The 20,920-nt window shown below is 40.8% G+C and overlaps 1 protein-coding gene across 1 annotated transcript in view; it reads right to left on the minus strand.

The window, feature by feature from the left end:
• eif2b3 (eukaryotic translation initiation factor 2B, subunit 3 gamma) overlaps window positions 1–20,920 on the minus strand; it is a 30,929-nt gene that overhangs the window by 7,758 nt on the left and 2,251 nt on the right. The window contains exons 3-9 of the mRNA XM_084546799.1: window positions 19,500–19,657; window positions 11,504–11,663; window positions 11,198–11,309; window positions 3,602–3,691; window positions 1,661–1,797; window positions 1,238–1,428; window positions 845–907 (exon numbers count right to left, since the gene is read on the minus strand). Coding sequence (XP_084402925.1) covers window positions 845–907; window positions 1,238–1,428; window positions 1,661–1,797; window positions 3,602–3,691; window positions 11,198–11,309; window positions 11,504–11,663; window positions 19,500–19,657 — 911 coding nt within the window. The remainder of the gene's footprint in view (window positions 1–844; window positions 908–1,237; window positions 1,429–1,660; window positions 1,798–3,601; window positions 3,692–11,197; window positions 11,310–11,503; window positions 11,664–19,499; window positions 19,658–20,920) is intronic.

Genomic DNA, 20,920 nt, shown 5'->3' on the forward strand with positions numbered 1-20,920 from the left:
CTTTACAAAGGTGGAAATGCACACGTACACAAGCTACTCAAATGATGATGCAGTGGAAAACAGCTAATTAAGATGGAAATGCAAAAAACTGATATACACTGATCAAGCATAACATTATGACCACTGACAAGAGAAGTAGGTAACATTGAACATCTTGTGACAATTCAATGTTTTGCAGAGAAACTTTTAGACCTGGCATTAATGTGGATGCTATTTAGACATGTACCACCCACCTAGACTAGACCAGACACCCCCACCCCATAGCAATGACACTCCTTGATGGCAGCAGCGCTAGCAGGATGCAGCCTGACACATGCAAAAAAATGCAAAAAAATGCTATAGGAACCGTTTTTGTGTTGACCAGGCCTACGAATTCACTGGATCCCAAACTGATCAAGTATCTGTGGGATGCACTGGAACAAGCCTGATCCACAGAGGCCCCTGCCCTCAAACCAAAGGACCATGAGGCCCCCACTAACAACACCCAGACACCACAGGACAGCCTCAGAAGGCCCATGTCCATTTTGTGTTGAGTCAGAACTGAGGCAGATGGAAGACCTTCGCAATATTAGCAAGGTGGTTACGATGTTATGCCTGGTTGGTATATATATAAGTATAAAATAAAATGTATAAAATAAGAAACTTGCTCATGGGTAAAGATTTATACATACAGATACAGATAGCTTTATTAATCCCCAGAGGGCAATTCAGTTTCTACAGTCCACCATCTAGACATACAACCATTCACACAGCCATAGTATATAGCAGGAGTAACGTGATAAGGTCTGGGTCCAAGTACAATTTATAAATAAAAAGACATCAGAAGCAGAATAACCAGAATTACCTGACATCGCTCAGAAATGAAAGCAGATGAGTGGACTGCTGGCTCCTCAAACAGCTTCGGAGCCTAGTAGCAAGAAGACAGAAGGGTGTGAGATATGATATGAAGAGGTGTTTACAATTAATTAAATAGCTATTAATCAATCTGATGCAACAGGCTAAAAAAATAAGCACCTAATTTGGAGTTTTTGTTAAACTACCGTTAACAAGGTCAAGATTCACCTCAACGTTTATGCTGAGGAAAGTACTGTCAGCAGCAGACAGAGCTTTGTTGTCATGTATAATTATACATAAAGTATGTGATTGAATTTATAAAAAACAAAGCTACTACGTACGTGAACATGCACAATTGAAGATGTTTCTTTAAAACCCTCAGTGGAGGCTACTGAGGACTCACCTGTCGGTTTGCCTCTATGTAAGCAGCTAGAGTGTTAACACGGTAGCACAGGCCCTCGTCCATAATATGAACATAGCAACGCAGCTTTCCTCCATGGTAGGCTTCACTCATGTCACCGTGGTGGTCGTTCCAACAGGAGCGCTCCTGGGCCAGCTGGAGAAGAGGCTCGTCACGGGACGAGATAAGAAGCTCTGGGCAGTAAAAAGATAAGGGAAGAGAGAGGGTGAAAAGATACAGAAATGCTGTTGTTGGAGATTCTACGTGCCCTAGAAAAGGCAACTTCTTATGAGGTCTGAGTCAAAGCCATAACTGGCTTTTTAGTAAGATCCAACTATAGAGCTTAAGTATTCTAGTGCTGTGGCTTTAACACATTGTGTTTCCTCTGATATTGTGATGCTGTGATGGTACGGTGCAAAGAATAACCATGGTTTGTAGAGCCGTCGCTCATCTTCTGCGACTGATCCTCTGTGTCGTCTTTTATTTTCTGACTGTTAATTGTTTTGGAAAACTGCTTGCGCACCAAATACGGTACCAGCTCGCCGCGGATTGATGATATGGACCTAGAAGAAAAGAAGAAGAAAAAGAGTTGATATATAGCCATAATATGACTATGTGTGCATTTATTGTCTTTGCAGCAGTGACGCTGCAAGAATCCTCAAGAACTTTTACTGACTGGGAAAAAAAATGATGCTTGTGTTTCCATATGCAGTTTGTGTTACTAACAGCACATCTTAGGCACTGGCAATTTTCAAATAGCACTTCAGGTTCTCTCTTCTAAAACAACAGCAACAACAGTCTCCCCCTCTCTGTAAATCAGAAGCTAATATCCTCATCTTCATTTATTTTTCCACTTCCTTGCACTGTGCCGTGCTCAGTGTTCCTCTCCACCACCACCACCAGCACCACCCCACACCCCTCCACTTGCCCTCTCTTACTTTCTTTTAAAGGGAGATTAGAATTTCCATCTGAATGACAGGAGAAAAACAACAGTTACCCTGTCTATTTCTCTCCTTGAGCAAGAGACAGAGAAAGGAAGAGAGAGGCAGAGAGGCGCTGTGAAAAGGAGGTCCGAGAAAAGAGCTGAAGAAAGACATGAGTCATCTAACGAGAGAGATGATATATGGAGGTGGCACAGGGTGCACCAGTGATGCAATGACGGAAGATTTATATCTGCATCTCTATGGCAAATTACTATATTAAAGAGAGCTTTAACTAAAAACATTCAGAGGATGAGTACAAGGGATTTTTGTTTGTTGGATTGGCTCTGGACTTAATGTGTGGGAAGAAAATAGTTTGGTGAGGACACACTGTTTAAAGCTGTAACCCTAACAGTGGGCAATAATGGATTTAGAAACTCTGCCTATAAGTAACCAGTTTTTGATGGGAGCTTTTGCAAAAACAAATTCAGATGAGTCAGCAAAGACTCATCATCACCTTGTTTTGAGAAGTTGGGCACCTTGGTGAATGCATTTGAATCTATTCCCGAAGTAATCGAGCATGCTTGACACTTTTGTGAGTACTTTTTTTTTTTAATGTGCCGTCTCAGATGTCCTCTTCAAGTGTGAAGAATTTGGTGATGTAAAAGCAGTGATTATGATATGAAAAGTGAGATGAGATGTCTATTGACCAAATGTTGTTTAGCAGACAGGCATTGCCAGACCTAAACCGAAAAATATATCCAGACAGTGTCTACTTAGTGTGACTGACACATAGGATTTGCAATATACAATGTCTCAATTATGTTTCTTATGTGGTTTCCACATAGCTAATCCTGGGGGGTTTGAACAAACTTCACAGTCACAGACACATCTACCCATTCGCCCACACAAGCACACACAAGTTCACACACCGGTGAAAAAGGACAAAAGGTTCTTTACGTTAAGGTAGGCGAATGTATTGTCCACTAAGAAATTAAGAATGGTGATACTGACTTTGCTGTCAGTGTGACGAATCATCATCATCAGCTCTCATTTGAACAGATTAAATACATGCTAACACTGCAAAGGTTCCAGGAATACAGGCCGAGAGTAACTACAGAAGTCTCTCTGTCGCACTCCTTCACTTCAGAGGCTAAAGGCCTAACAGCCTGTCTCAGTGGCACATAGTAAAACAAATTAACACCTCGCTAGAATACCCTGCTAACAGAACCTTTCAAAGCCCTGCACACCATGTACCCACGTTTAACACTTGCTACAGATTACGCAGCGAACGAGAGTTTCTGCCGATGCGACTGTGGGACATGTGCATGTTCTCTATGTCCATAAATAAGTTTGTTAGTCTGTTCTTCTCACGCAGAGGTAAATTTCCAACGTTCCATATTTACATATTAATCAGTTCATAGTCAGAAATGAGTGAAGGACTCACTTGTTTTCTGTGAGGAAGTCCACCACTGCTTTTTTCAAGCAGTAGAGGTGAGCGTCCACTAGGCCCGTTTTGATGTGCATCCTGGGATGTCTGCAGGTAAGAGAGGGAGATACAGTTAGTTAGTTAGTCAGCGAATCAAAATGATCCTTTAACAGCTGTACGGATTCGTCACACACAGAGGTAATGCACGCTGACCAGAAAGAACACATCAAATATTTCATCAGGAAATGCATCACCACTGTGTTTCAACAGCTTAACCCAGGATGCTACCTGGGGGACAATTTGCTTTGATTCCTTTCATCACCTGCTGTTTTTATGTTTTATGTTTGCTTTTCATTTACCCAATCTGCTTTTGATTAACTTCCCCCTTTAAATTTTTTAACGGCAAACCAGAAACCGCCATAGGCTTACATACAAGCCAGAGCAGTGACATCTGTCTACTGTCCTCTGTCAGCTACCATAGAGCAGAGTTTTCCATGAGACAACTCCCAGTGAGACAGGTTTATGTCGATGACCGGGGGGGGGGTACACATGCACACAGACACCCACCCATGCATTCATTCATTCACACATTTATTCACATGACAGCAGCCCGAGTTTGAAAATGACATTTACGAAGCGAGAGCCAAAGAAAACCATGTGATCCTTCAGGTTTCAATAAACAAATCCATCCTCACCCCTTCGTCCTCTCTTACTACCCATCCTCCTCTTCCTCTACCATGTCAATCATTACATAATAAAAACTGCAGGGTGCGTTGTTCTTAAAAGGAACATACCAGCAGCCTTTCCATGTTTTAGCCCACTTACTACAGATCTCAAATACCCTCCATTACTGCTCAGCCATTTTTCAAAGCCTGCCGCAGTGATTTAGATTTGTAAAGTTGTAAAAGCAAATCGGAGTCTGCGTCTCATTATCACAAAACAATAACGCAACTTTGACAAAATTAAAAGCAGACATGATGCTCTGTGTTCACAGCGGTGATCAGATTTGATTTATTATTCCACAATGAAAGAAAAAGAAACTAATGATAATGAGAACAATTCTCTCTGGAAGTGGTTGTTTCTGGGTGTGACCCGAGATTTCCTGCCAATAAGGAAGTAATACTAATGCCACTTTTGCATGCTATGGTTTAATTCAGCGCTGTGGCTGCTTATCAAGCAAATGACAACTTAAAGGGGGGAAGAAAAGTCTCGGCTTCAGTTCCTCTTGGTGTAGATTTTTAAAGTATCCGAAACACCAATGAAAAAGATTTTCTCTCATTCCCATTTATAAGTCAACTCATCCTTATACTGACTGTCCTATTGTTGATACTAGTGTATAGCACATGCTCCTTCCCAATATCGGGCTGGCTTTATATAAAATGTATTTTCATTGAAGTAAACTAAAAGCCTGTCAGTCCAAATGTCCACTAATAATTCTTGAACGTATAGCTATAATAAAGCCTATCCCCAGACAATGTGCCAGTGGTGATGGCACTGTAAAGACATATTGGGCATGTTTCATTTTAAACCTCACTGAAAAAAATAGAGAAAAGAAAAAATGTTACCTAGCCAGCAGGCTAGACTTCGTGCAGTGCAGATGTTACAGGTTACAGATGTTTTGTAATAGCCTACATTTTAGCTTAATCATTAAATAGTCACACTTATTGCTGTTGCTAACGTTCTTTTCTCAACGTTTATCTGATGAAATAAATTCTTTCTGAAAATTTTCGGTGCATCCCTAAGATATATATTACTGACAAAAAGCTTCAATTCATGAATAAATAAATGGAAAAAAATAAAAACGGTATGAAACATGAATAAAACTAAAAACAATCCCTCCCTTTACCTCATACTCTCCCTCTTCTCGCTCAACAACCTCTACTTTGCCCTCCTTTAACTCATTTTTCACTGGCTTTGCATTATAACTAGAGTGACTCAGGAGGATTACGTGGTCACACATATTTTAAAACCAGATGCTGAAAAGCGTAAATCAAACCGAGTGTGTGTGTTTGTCTGTGTTCAGGCATTTTATTCAAAAGCATAAAAGCACATGTTCATGCACGTACAGATATGCTCCGTGGCAGTTTGTCAAATGTATTTATTCGCACAACTGTTCCCAGGTGTATGCCTCTGTATGTGTATCATGAGCGTAAAGTGAAATTTATGGGAACACCCAGCATGGGACATCGCTGTTTGGCACCTGCAGGGGGGCAGGAGACAGAGCTATGGTAAGTTGAGTATGTGTGTGGCATGGATAATGTGTACAGTACAGTTGGTACAGTAGCAGTGATGTCTCACAGTCAAGGGCTACTTCTAATATCAGATGTGCCAATTCTGACTAAAGGCTCATTTAGAGCACTGCGGGACATAGACGGCGTAACCTACTCACGTAGCCTACGCCGGCGCGAGCCATTTATACTTGTGCTTCGTCAGTCTGGCTCACTCTGTAAAAACTCCACCCAAACGCTAGTCTGCGCTGTGTGTTTTTTGCCAGTCGGGTTAATTTTTGTTTCTCCTTCTTGCTTCACTTTCAACAATGGCAACTTTCGTCGTCAAGTCGAGTCATACAAATGTTTGTATCTCTGAACCTCCTCAGCTGACCTTTCCTCGAAGTGTTCGGAAATACTAAAGCGGAAACACGCCACTGCCGAGCGGACCAATCACAAATTGACACAGAAGCCTAAACCGCCTATAAGACTAGCTAATAATGCACTCTGGACACGAATAGAAATAGATTTAATCAGTCCATTAATCTATTGAGGAGTAAATTAACCCTTACTACTAAATAATTAACTTTAATTCAAACATCTAAGAAATCTACAAATCAAGGAAGCAGGTGAATTTGTCTATTTTTGCTCATATAGGTGTTGCTTTGTGTGCAGAAAATGTTCGGACGATGTAAAACTTCTTTTTTCTTAGTAAGTATAACTCTAATAATATTTTTTTTACTTTAAATAAAACAAATCAGTAACTCAGAAATATGACCCTAAACAAAATGTTTTTGCCCCCAAATACACGATTTACCGATTATATGTTTCATTAATAGTCTGTGATGAAATTTTCTGGATTGGTTTCAGCATACTGGTTAACACTTGTTTTCAGAAGCCAACTACAACAACCATCTCGCTTTTCCCGAACAAGGGTAAACATGTTGCCTTTCCAAACAGGAGCATCATGTGATTTCTGGTTACTGCGAGCGCTGCAGAGCTCTGTGTCGAGGGGAACAAGAATTTAGTGCCTCTGCAGGCAAGGATGACTCAACCCTTGGATTAATGACTGACTACTAAAGTACCACTAAAGTCCTCGGCGGGAGAGAGGAGTCACATCTCACTTGCTCTCAAACACGAGGCATAATGTCTTATTTAGTTACAACTAAAACCCCACAGCGGACGATGAGTCAGACGCAGCAGAATGACTGTTAATACCCTCATTAGGCAGGTTTTCACTACAGAGCCAACGGGGCTGAAGGGCTTACGACTTATTTGGGGCATTGAACTGTTGCATCCAAAACTACATTTGTGTGATTCCCTTAATACTAGCTTAATAGATGTTTTCATAATAGAGCTGCTTCACATATTTTTGTTATAAGCCTGAAGTGTGCAAGAACCTGATGGTGTAGTCGGGCTTCTCTCAATGAAAGTTCTGCACACTCACACTCGGTATGTGAGATCATAGAGGAAACCTAGACACAATCGTATGTTTATTATTTGGCCTATAATATGTCAGAAAAGAATGAAGAGACTCCATCGCCGTTTGCCAGAGCCTAGGGCATTTGCAAACAGCCTCGCAAGGACATCAAACTCGAGAGCTGCGCTTTGAGAGTAGCACACGTTCAGATTACAGCGATGCGTAAGAAATGGAAAGAGATTTTCACATTTGCGAAAGCTGTAACCAGCATGTGTCTGCATCCTGTTGCTAAATAAACTTCAATTAATCAATTATAAAAATGCTTCAGTTCATTTTTTTTTAATGTTTAAGCGTCGCAAACACTGAACACTGGGTGAGGAAATTAAATGAAAAGCAGGCTGCCACATATGCCAACGATTTTAGCTTTCTAGTCTGCCAAGCCATTCACAAGTACTTACATAAGAGTCATCAAGTAAATAATTATCCATAAGTCAAATAACCCAAACGCATAAAAAGGAACTGGAATATAAGCAAAATGTTAAAGGATACGGATACTAAATTTTCAACTTTATGCTTCCTGTCTTTCTAGACCTTAAGAGTTTATTGTTAGATTTCGTGCAAGGTATGGAACATAGAGCGTAGTATAGTCTCACTTTAAGTAGTAAAACTAATTAAACTTTGCATCTATGTATCGTGACCTTTTACTGTACTTTGCAAGGAAAGTTATTTGATATTTGGAAGTTACACTGATATACTTGTGTTGATTGGGTTTAAGCCCTCCTGTCTAGCACCATCATTGCTAACAGATGCAACTAACTTTGGTCCAATATCTTAAAGGTCACTGCAGTAAATATATACTTCTCAAAAATCTGATCTAAGCTTCCTCAGCTGGCCTGCAATCCGTCATTGTTATGACAAAAACCAAGACAGTAAAGTATACTGAAAACCTCAGTGCTTTTGCTTGGATCTTTCCTGCGACATGAATAATTCAGGTTTTAAGTCCGCATATTAATACCAGGTCAACAATTTCTCCAGGCCTCCGTCCAGGAGATTCCGACAGGTGGGGCTGTGAACGCACGAGGGGAAGCTCTGCTGGAGTCCTTTCATACCGTTTAAGCGATTTCCAGGTTAAATTATGGCACATGTGCTGAATGTTTTGGGCCAACACACCTCAGCCATGTGGAAACCATAGAGGAGGGAAGAGGAAAAAACAAACGCAGGTGTTGAGGTTGAACAAGGATGGAAGTATGAAAGAAGAAACGGCTGCTTGAGTGGACGGTTGCACAGAACAAGGGGGAAGGTGGCTGAAATAATGAATGAAGAGAAAATGTAGCGGGGGAAAAAAACGTGAACAAGGAATATTATACAACAAGGAAGTGATATTTCACAAATGAGGCTGTGTATGCAAACGATGCATCACTATTGTGTGTGTACGAATGAGTTGTGACTTTTCACTGGATGGTACTGATGTTCAAAACAGTCCGAGCCCGTTAAAATACCTACTGGTGGGTTATAGAAATCCACAACTCAGGAATTTCTTCTGTTACTACCTTAGGAAATAAAGACCGTATGCTGAGAACTTCTTCTTTATATCTGTTTTGTGTGGCTGTGTGACATGCGAGCGTATAAATGATCGGAGGTGATTTAAATGTTGTACGTCTTTCTGTGCACGCTGTAAATGTTTAGCTACGGGCTCAATGTGTTTCCATAACACAGTGACAATGTGTGACTGCTTTGTCTCCATCAGTGTCCGCCTCGAGGTTGTGCTATGTGTCCCGGTGTGCGTTCATATAAGCATTTCTGTGTGTGTGAAAAAAAGACAGAGAGTGTGCGTGTGTGTGTGTATATATATATATATATATATATATATATATATATATATATATATATGTCTAAGTGTGTGTGTCTGTTTGTGTGTGTGTGTGTGGCTGGAGAGTTCCCTGAGCAGGGAAGCATGCGAGCAGCTGCTCCGGGCCCCCCTCTTATTGGCCAGAATTTACAGTGGCTTTGGCTCCATGAAGTATTTACGAGCTCCCAAAACACCCGCTCTCACACATACATGCATTTTAGGACTCCGAAACAAAAACCTACCTAGAATACTCTTCCTGTAACTAAAAAAAAAAAAAAAAAAAAGAATAAAATAAAAATACCACACACCCACAAAAGAATCTTCACTATAAAGCACAAAGAGAAACCTAAACATCTGCTCTACCAAGGCAAAGACACCACAGATGTATAGAGGTACTTACCATTTGATAATCCCTAAACATTAGCTTGCGCTTACTTCAGTATTACAGTATTCAACTAATTATCAGAATAAAAGTGAATAGAAGTGCCTCATATAACCACCTGAATTAAAACAGACTAGCCCGATAGGAAGGAATAAAGGAGAAGTAAATATCAGCACCTAACAACAGCATAAACACTTTTATTTCACAATTATTTCTCACTGGTTGGAATAAACACATTCTTTCTGTGGCAGGTTGGCCCACATGGGATAAACATCATTTGCCGGGGCAATGTGGGTCAGTTTTGATCTGTCATGGTGATCTTCTTCTGTCTTCTACTGAATATATTTAGTCAGTAAAGTTGGGGAAAACAATCTGCTTCTGTTATGCTTCTGCCAAATTCAGTGCTCCACAGAGAACAAAAACCACATGACAAAAAAGGCTTCTATTCTGATTAGTGTTTCGGGGACGTAAACATGATCACGATCCATCAGCATATATATAGCTTGATGGATCATTTTATTTAGCGTCCGTGTAAACAGTCTCTAATCAGAGTAATTTCAGTCAGGTGGAAGCAGATGCAGCCGAAAATCTGTATACAGACTCAGCCACATACAGAAAAAAACAGGTGGATCAGCCATGGACTAGATACCCACCAGAGGCGATTGCTCTAAGACTACAGGGGAAGCTCAGCCTCCCCTAAAATATCACTGGCAATTTCGTCAAATACTACGAATTTACATTACTACTCAAACTAAAATGTGCTAGAACATGATCGACTTCATGGCTACTTCTTATAATAACACAATCGTTAATAAGTTTTAGCCGTTCGTCTATCGTGATTTTTTTTCTCATATCACGGTCCATTTAAAAACCCATTGAGGCTCGGCTTCAATGGACTTTCAATGGGGCTTCAGAATGGGCCGATCTCAGGGCAAAAAAGCTCGACATTTATTGGACAAACGCTCCAAAATCGTCACTTCCAGGGAAGCCGGGCGTCTCTGGGAGTGAATGGGCAGTGGGCTGTACCAGGACGCCGAGCTTCTGTATGATGATTGGATGAACTGTTAACGTGGCTGGAACTCGTCGTGATTGACAGCGCTTTAAGCCTATACCGGACTATACTTCTGCATCGAAGGATTTTAGGTCAGTCCCATGCTGGTCCCATGCGGATATTTGGCGAGTGAAGTTACAGTAATACCATAGGGTATACTAAGCTACTGCTAATTATCTGTTGCGATATATCGCACTATTTCCATCTGTCAAAATAAAATCGTGAATATATAGCGTTATTGAGTTTGCTACTTGTTTTCATTTTAGTTTTAAAAAGTTCGTTTATTTGCAATTGTAGGGGGTAAACTAGCCAGCCAGCTAGCTAGCTGCACCCACTGTAGTTTAAAAGTTGATAGCTTAAAAGTTGAATGAAGTTTCTACGTTAAACGATTCAAGCTGAATTAATTAAATTAATTTTGGTTAGAAGAATGATAATAATAATACGAAGAACGCTTCTGATAACAGTAGAGTGCATTTTCATGCACTGTAATTAACTAATAATAACTATAAACATAGGCCTATACAATATAAGGAGAATTAATTAGTAACCCTGTTAAATTTAATGATGTAATATTTGGCCAATTTTACAAAACTGGGCTTCCCCTATTTGAAAGACCAGCAGCCGCCACTGATACCCACGTACTGAAAATGGTTTATGAACATTTAAAAAATTAGTAAATGTGTGATCACCCTGTCTTAGACTTACTTCCTCATGATAGACTTCCTAACCGAGAGCCCGTCCTCCAGATCTGCTTCATTGGCCATGAAGAGCAGTCTCTTCCCTGAGTGATCAACACCAACAAAGTCCCTCTGCTCACCTGGAAAAGAACAGATTTGGCCATTTTCTACAGTTAATCAAAGGTAGTACACTCTATCTGCCATTTCTGGCTTTTACATGTTGCACAAAAACATGTTAAAAATGCCCTGTATGAGCATAATATTATGTGTGCAAGAATCATACACCATACCACTAAATAGTCTCATCTCCTACAGTGATTTATTTTCCTCTTACCCGTCTTTTTCTTGCCCTTCTGTCCTGGGACCGTCTCTGTGAATTCATGTGCTTTGCTCATTAGCATGGACAGCGTTGCATTGTGGGCCCTGAACAGATCGACCACCTCGTGGAGCGCCACGTCTGTTATCAGGTCACAGCTCACCACCAGGATGTCCGTCTGAAGAGAAAGGTTGGAAAGAGAGAGGTGATGAAGCTTGTCTATTTCTTTCACCATGCAATGGTAAGAAATAAAAACACGCCTCTACCCCAACAGCTCTGATGTGGCTTGATGATACTGGTTGCATAACTAAGTTTAGCACTTCCTGGCTTGTGCTCTAATTTGGATGTCCTCACCCACTGTCATTTTAAAGACATTCCCAGAGTCACCCCTACACTCACACACGCCAGACAATGCAATGGCACGGCAATGCATGCAATACTCTCTTCAAAGAGCCATAAAACTTAAGCAAACTATATATAAATGTGTGTCTAATTTTCTCCACATCAACACATCACGGCATGAGGTTTGCGGATCTTTCAATACTACAGAAAGTGTCCCACTGAGCAGGATTTTGAGACAGACGTATACACAAAAAGCGTGAGAGAGAAAGAAGGCAACATACTTTTCTAGGCTCTGTGTTAAAGCGACCTGAACTCTGAAAGAAAGAAATTCTGATTTGTGGCATTGTTTTTGTTCAAGAATATGTCAGTTTCAAATTCTGCTGCTCTAAAGTAAGCTGGCACCTTTTAGCTACATACACCGATGAGCCACAACATTAAAACCACCGTCAGGAGAAGTAAACAACATTGACCATCTTGTGACAGTACAATGTTCTGCTGAGAAACTTTTGGACCTGGCATCTGTGTGGATGTTACTTAGACATGTACCACCCACCTAGACCAGACCAGGCACCCCCACCCCACAGTAATGACACTCCTTGTTGGCAGCAGCCATCCCCAGCAGGATGCTGGACACACACACACACAAAAACGCTACAGGAACAACTCAATAAACATGAAGAACAGCACAAGGTGTTGACCTGGCCTCCAAATTCACTAGATCCCAAACTGATCAAGTGTCTGTGGGATGCACTGGAACAAGCCTGATCCACAGAGACCCCTCCCTTCAACCCATAGGACCCAAAGGCCCCCACTAACAACATTCTGTTGCCAGACACCACAGGACACCCTCAGAAGATCCATGTCCATTCTCTGATGAGTCACAACTGCTGTGGAGGCACAGGGAGACCTACACAACAGTAGGAAGGTGGTTAATTCATTACAGCTTAATTTCTTTAAAACTGCGCAGTGACTATTTACAGTATGTCACAGTTTATATTTTTTCCCATATAATTTCAATAAAATGTGAAAACTGAAAATACCCACATTTGATTGGTACAATTGTGTGGTCTTACATTAGCAAGTCCAGCTATTATTTAAACGTTTTGGACTTGGTGTTATCAGGATCTGTAAATGTTATATCAACCAGCAGCAGGGAGCTGCCCAAGAAACATACATTACATTTAACTCCTTTGCGCTACAGTCGTGTTTTTCCATTTATTGTTTAAAGCACCATTCAAGTACTTGACAAATTATATATCTGATGTGTGTACATTGCAGCTTGCATGAGCAACCATATCTCTGTAAAAGGTAAGTGCTAAGAATGAATGAACACTGTTTACACCTAAGCCTGGATCGTATGTCTTTTCATCGCAACACGCTCCTGGCAGAAACTGATGAAATTTCACATAACTTCCTACCCTCCTCTTTTATACAGAACAACGAGCAAGGCCGGCTGAGCTTGAACGCTACACAGCACTGCTCTAACATCGACAGGAAAACAAGCATCTTGGTGTTTGATTTGAAATCAAATCAATCAAAAGGGTTGTTTTCGATAACCTTTAACTACAGACATATCACTTCCTCTACCATCAACAAAATCGAGAGCAAAAGGTACATCAGTTTGAATTGGACATGTGGCTGTCGCCCACATTAGTGTGTCTGTGTGCGGTATCTTTCTGTCTGTCCTGTGTTGAAGGCTGTCAGCATAGGAGCTAATCCCACCATTAGCACCAGCAGCCTTAATGACAGAGACATCTTTACTCTGTCTGTGAAGGAGAAGGAACAGAGAGAGAGAGAGAGATGGGAGCAGGATTAAAAGCAAAGAAGTACGGGTGACAAATCTACAACTACTGTCGAAGGCTTGCATGCAAAATTCCTCTGTGGGTGTCAGAGTTCAAAGGTTCAGAAAAAATACAAGTTCGCCTACAACACTTTAAAGAAAAGAAGGTCCCACCTGCATATTTTACTGTAACCTGAGCGCAGCCTGGTGGAACTCTTCCCCACTTTCTACCATCGAACTCCCATGGGCTGAATTTGGTCTAATAAAACAATATAAAAAAAGTGTCTGGTGCTGTGTCTGGGTTCGCTTGAGATGTTTGCTGTAACCAGTTCACTGGTTATTTATATTTTCAAGTCAACTAGCCTGGCATAACCAGACTCAATTCTTATCTGTATACATGCCTAGTAACGCGACATTTGGATTTCATTATGGGGTATGTTTCAAGCAATACAGACCAAAAAATACAACCAATCAGAGCCAGCCAAAGTGGTAAACAAATACAACTCTGTGGCGCTAAGATGGCGTGTACGACTATGTTGCTGTTACTCTTCTGTCCAGCACTGCATACAGCTTGGCCAAATATTTTGACTGGTCTGGCAACATTTTGCTGGGGCATAATTAGTTCCCAATGGAGTGACCCCAGACCAACTTTCCAGCGCAAATTTGAGCGTGTGTGTGTGTCGGGTGGCAATAAAACCCAATAAAATAAATTAAACAAAACCAATATATGGCATTTGATTTGATGAGGTGCAAAAGCAAGTGCAACTCTCGGATTACATGTGCTGACATGTTCATTTCAAGACCAAATTAGAGTCCATCTGCTCAGAAGTGTTTCCAATCAATGTGATTCGACTCATGTGTTGTTGGTGTACATGTCAGAGTGGCGAGGACAAGGCCACTGCTCTCCAAAAAGAACATTTCTAACCATCTGCAGTTTGCTAAACATCATGTGGACAAGCCAGAAGACTATTGGGAAAATGTTTTGTGAACAGATGCGACCAAAGTTGTTTAAATGAGATGCTCATGTCCGGAGACAAAAGAAAAACACTGAATTCCAGCTTTAGAACCTCATCCTGTCCTTAAAACATGGGGGTGGAAACGTCCCTGTTTGGGCCTGTTTTGCTGCATCTGGGCCAGGATGGCTTGCCATCACTGATGGACCAATAAATACTGAATTATACCGGCAAATTCATAAAGAAAATGTCATCTGTCCTTGAGCTGAATCTTAAGAGAAACCTTGTCATGTCGAGAGACAACGACCTCAAGTACACAAGTCGTTCTAGAAAAGGATGAACAAAATTTATGTTTGGAACGGCCAAGTCAAAGTACTGACCTTAATCCAATAGAAATGTTGTAAAAGGACCTGAAGCAAGCAGTTCATGTGAGGAAACTCACCAACATCTCTGAGAAATTAAGTGGCTCTGTACTGATGAATGGGCTAAAATTCCTCCCAGCCGCTGTGGTTGACTGATCAGAAGTTACCAGAGATGTTTTTTTGCTGTTACTGCAGCAGAAGCGGGTCACACTAGATACCGAAAACAAGTCATGCACAAGTTGATAGCGGGCTTGGGGGGTCGGGTGAAGCTGACTATATTTTAGTTTTTCACAAGTACTGTTTTTAAAATAAGTTTCTTTCACAAAGAAACATTCGGGGTGGTAAATATGAGGGGTAAACAATACCTCAAACTGCTTTTGATTTGGTTTAAGCCTGCTTGAAAACTCTTCAGAATAAATATTAACACTTGGCAATGCAACAAAGAATTAAAGCAATCACTTGAAGTTGCCAATTATAGGAATTGCAGTTAAATGTTAAGTTGAGCACAGTTGTGTGTGTGTGTGGTGGCAGGGGGTGGGATCAGTGGGATCAAGGGTCATGCAGTTGACCTAGATTTAACTCCAATCGTAACCTGGTCTGGACCTGGCGACAGGAAGCTGCCACAGCAAGGCTGGAGGTGTCTGCAGGAGATCTACTGACACTGAGACACTGAGATCTTTCAACTCTCTTCTCCGTCTATCACGCACTGACAAGCTCGCACACATGTTCAGAAACAGAGCACAAAAGTATGCGTGCATGGACACGCATGCACATACACACACAGTCACACACATAAATGGACAAAAACGTGCTTGCACAGTCCACACACACACACACAAGCACACACTCAGAGGCGACAGCAGAGTGGAGTCAGCTGGAGAGACAGAGACACTTTGGCCTTTCAACAGCCAAGATCACTGGACAGGTCAGGACCACACACACTGATGTAGACACACACATAGACACACAAAATAAATGACAGATCGACATACTTGTCCCAGTGGTGGCTGACTTTAGTCTGAAACTACTGCTTACACAATCTTGACTCACTTTAAGGAAACTTTGTTTGCATGCATGGTGATTTTTAAAGCTTTTGTTTTTTTGTTTTTCTGTCATAACATAGCTGGTCTTTATAACTTGAAGGAATTTTGAGTGTACAAGAACTTACTAAATAGAAATTCGACAATTTCACCTGCTTTATGCTATCATTTACACAAGAGCTTTTCATCACAAATGAAAACCGATCAGCAATAACACAATTTGGACAACCAAGTGAAGCCCCAGCTAGCCATCGGCAACTCTCTGGTGTCACAGGTTAGTTAGCACAGAGAAAATGGAAGTCCCATGTCCCATATGGTAATCGCAATATTGAGCTCTGTTTTTGCACACTGCAGATTTGCCTCATATTGTGCAGGACTACTTGACAATTTTTGCTTGGAAATTTGTTAACTGGTTTTGACTGACATTTACGTATAAATAATAACGACTCGGCAAAATGTTCACAGATGAACTTGTTCGCCCAATCAATACACAATTCTCATATTTCCTCCAGTGTTTAGGTTCTTAGGTAATTCCAGATACCATCTGATCATCTTTAAATCTAGACCATTAACTATTTAACAAAACGTATGACTGTGCTATCACATACAGGCAGTCACTGATGCATTCACCTAGACCACCGAACAAATGAATAACTGTTTATGACGCTGGGCTAAAAGTTACAATGACCACTTTTAAGATAAACCGTGCCCAAACCTTGCCCAGCGTAAGAAGTTTGAACTACTGTAGGTCATAGAAAAGGGAAAAGCTAGTTGGAGGCGATGTAGAGTTTGACTGTTAAAACTGGGAAAGGAATAAAGGACATCTAATCCCATCTAAGTAAGTTTGCTATGTCTCTTGCATGAAAAGCCTCAGCCCCGTCTCTCACTCGTCTCCATCTTCACCTTTTGTCTTCCAAGCTGACTAACACATGTATACTAAAGGTGGACCTTTGAATCAGCGACTCCAATGTACAGTATATATGGTTATCTTAGCCCACATACACTCATTCTACCAGGTGATTAAGCCTCAGTGATAATGAAAATGTCAAAGAGGCTTTAAGCACACAAAGCAAGAAGTGAATGCAAAGTACTCCTTTCACTAGTTTGGCTCATTGTGAAAGACCTAAGCATTAATCAGCATATCCGTCCACTTTTGTGTAACATCAGTGTTTGAAGAGTGAACAAAATAAAATATGCTGCTTGTAATCTCTCTTTTCAATAATACGGACCAATGACCTGCTCTGCTCATCCAGAGAGTACGCTGAATCCTGTAAGTATTTTGTTTGATAGGTTTCACCAAATCCCCACATGGGAGAGTGTTTGTGTAAAGACATGAGTAAGTGTATGTCTATACTGTCCTCATGCATCAGTCTGACAGATTGAGCGATCTCTATGCCGGGATTTGGCTGGCCATGGTTACGGACCTTCACTCATCACCCTGCAGTGTGTGAATGTGTGTAACTCGATGCCTCTAATCTCGCTGGCTGCTCAAAGGATTAGGAACTCAACGATTCTCAATGGGAGCATGCTGGAGCTAGTCCTGTTTAAAGTGTGCGAATATGCGCAAATGCGGTGATTCCGAGCATCTATTAAAGAAATCTTTAGCAAAGAGAATAACAGGAATTTGCACACCTATTCAAACGTCAAAGGAAAAACATTAAACTTGTCCAAACAAATATGAAGTTTAAGTCTCCGAAAAATCAAAAGCAAGTCTGATTGATCTCGTTCTGGAGAATGTAATGAGTCATAGTGGTGGGACACATGTTTCTTCAAATGGATGTTTGATGTGGTACACTCTAAACAGAGAAGGTAGCTGGAAATGCATTTCAGACATTTCTGAACAGAGACTGTCGGGATTTACATTCTGAGGCGGTTGGATTTCTGCGAGATTTGTAAAATCACAAGATCACACAACACGCAACACACAACAATCCATCTTGCCAGGTTTCAAGTATGTACTTCAGGCTGATCCACTGGGGTGCAGACCAATCAGTGTCCAGTGAGGAACTACTGTTACAGTAGCTAAGGATGTGTTTAATATATGAAGACGACCACTCCTAAGGGAGACTTTTTCACACAAATTTTCCTGAAAGAATTGCTAATTACGTAAATAGAGACAGACTGCTTGCTAGGTTTTCACGCTCCTCAGGCTTTGGCTAGATGTGTTTGCTCTTTGCCACTCACCTGTGGCATCATATGTATTGTTAATATAATTGCTTGAAGTTGCCTTGCGGTAGATGATTCATCAAATCACCTCAAGTGCCTTTGCCTTAAAAAAAGAAGAAAGAAGCATCTTGTGCTTCATATTGACATTGGTTTGGGATTTTATGATTCAATTTTTATTCTTGGGATCCAGACATAATAAAAAATTGTTTTGATAATGATGATATCAGTTTTAGGCACATGAGCTAGTATTGTATGAAAAAAATGTATGCTTTAAGATGAAAGTATATCGAGCAAATGCATTTACAACTAAGAACAGCATGTTAAAATACACCATCTCAGTCAGACATAACCATCAGTGATCATAACCAACCTTATGTACGAGTTATATTGTAGACAGTAATATGATAAATATATATATACCTAAAACCAGAATGAGCCCTATCAAACTAATTCCTCAAAAAAGGATTAAATACCAAGTGCCTTCTTTAAAGATGTGGCAGATTTGAATTTACTAACTGCTGCATTGCATCAAATTCATGTCTTCTTTGCAGTTTGTTTAAAACAGTAAGTTCATTCAGAAGTGCAGGATTAACAGTGATTATTATAATTATATATAATGTGTAAAATATATTCAGACTCCTTGACAGTCCAAAAACAAACAAGAACAATCGCTTTTGAAATACACCAACCGTTCCAAACTACACAAAACCTTATACAAACACCTCTTCATGGTCACAGGAGGCCTGTCGGAACCATGGCATATACAGAGGGACATCATATACCCTAACATACCCAAACACAAATGTTGCACAGATGTGCATGACTTCTGCATGAGAATAAATGGTGCACCGGGTAAACTGGCAGCACACAGAGTTTTGTGTCTTAGCCATGACCTCATCTGTTTAGAGTGAATCGGATGAAGGGAGGGATGGAGGGATCAGCAGGCAGGATACAGAGGGGGTCTGGAAATTGGAGTTGGGGGTCATGGATACCAACACAGCATGTGTACGTGTGTGTGTCTGTGGATGTTTGTGTGTGTTTTAAAAAGATGAAATGAGGCACTTCAGCAGCCATGGCCATCCGGAGGAGGAAAAGTCATGGATCAATGGTCACCCGGCAGTTCACACACCCACCTAAACTTCCACCGCAATCTTCGTCATTTGTCTACTCTACCTCCGACCTTATTTCAGTTTATTTCAGAGTGGTCTTGACGGTGAGAAACCGTCTTGTACAAAAACACAGGCTTTAAGAGTGCTAGCTGATATCAGTGGGTGTATTAAGCATTTGGCTACCACACAATAAAGTGATATTCAAACATCATTAACACTGGAACACTTCAGGACATTGAACAACATGAACAAAAACACACACCTTGATCTTCTGCTGGATGTGTCTGAGAGCATCAGCGGTGCCCATGTCTCCATCTTCCTGGATACAAACCACATCCAGCTTCATCTTCACGTCCACCTTCATTTTGGGATCTGTGCTCATCATCTTATGGACTTCTTTGGTGGTGATCACTATCACCTCTGAAAACACAGTTCACAAAGCACAAGTATCCATTAGGTGGATCAAAGTCCTCCAGACTAACCACAGGAGAAGTCTACTTGACGCTAATACACTGTGAACTTCAAATCAAGCTAGGACCACTGCTCCGCTTATTATAAGGTTTGTAGTAACATTACTGGACCACTTGATGAATCTAAAACATTGCAGAGTCCGTCTGGTTTAATCAGCCTTGTCTGCATAAAATGGTTTCTACCGGGCATTTGTTCACTCTAGCTGTGTCAGCCTAGTAAAATCTAATTGCGCAGCTTTGGCTAGCAGGCTGCACACTGTAAACTGCTGGCCACACAAGATGATTATGTATAGAAGGCAAGTTTTATTTAGACGAGTGAGGAACAACAGGCTTTTATAATGAGCAGTCCAGTTTACTGGCCAGAACGTCCCTTTATAAGCCCAGGATTTATGGACCCGCTGCATGCCGCAGCACAAGAGTCAGGAAATCTGGACTGTACATGTAGACCGGAAATGCACACCTGACAACGGCGGATAATGTGCTGACAAGCTGATGAAAGTTTGACTAGAAAGTAACAGCCCAAATTAAACTCAATCCGTTTTATGCAGCAAAATGAAACACATTTAGAATATTTTTACACTTGTGCTAAAAACGAATATTACATACCCCAAATTAACACTGAAAGTCCTATTTCAGTCTAAAATCAGGAGGCAGTTTGTCAACAGCTGTTTGTTTAGAGTAAATGTGATCTAACTGTAACATTCAGAATATGATAGCTATCCCAATGACCAACCAGTAATGTCAGAAATTTTTTTTTTTTTTTAAATTGCAGTAGACACGGTTATCTGGGGTTATTTTACAGAGTCACAATACTCATCTGTATGGCTTTCTCTGACATCATTACATGAGAGAAAATATATCAAATGTAACAATATCGTCATCTTTGTCTCAGAAACATTGCAATATATAACGATAAGCTCAGTTATAGTATTTGTGTTTAAGTGGGAGTTGAATTGTTCTTCTAAAAAAAGTCCTTTTTTCCACTTTTTGTTCCAGACTTCCCAAGTGGGCCACATAAACTTACCGGCTGTATTTTTGCACCCTTACATTTTATGTGGAAACCAAGTCTGTCTGTTCACCCCTGTAACACTTCCCACCCCTGCCACTGACACGTACTGTAGCATGGACGGAAGGCACAGACTTCACATGTAGCCACTACCGTCAGATTCAATTTGTTTAAAGGCCTGAGGAGGAAATCTTAGACCTGGCTTGG

The sequence above is a fragment of the Chelon labrosus genome, assembly GCF_963514085.1.
Source record: "Chelon labrosus genome assembly, chromosome: 6".
In the NCBI taxonomy this organism is placed as follows: Eukaryota; Metazoa; Chordata; class Actinopteri; order Mugiliformes; family Mugilidae; genus Chelon; species Chelon labrosus.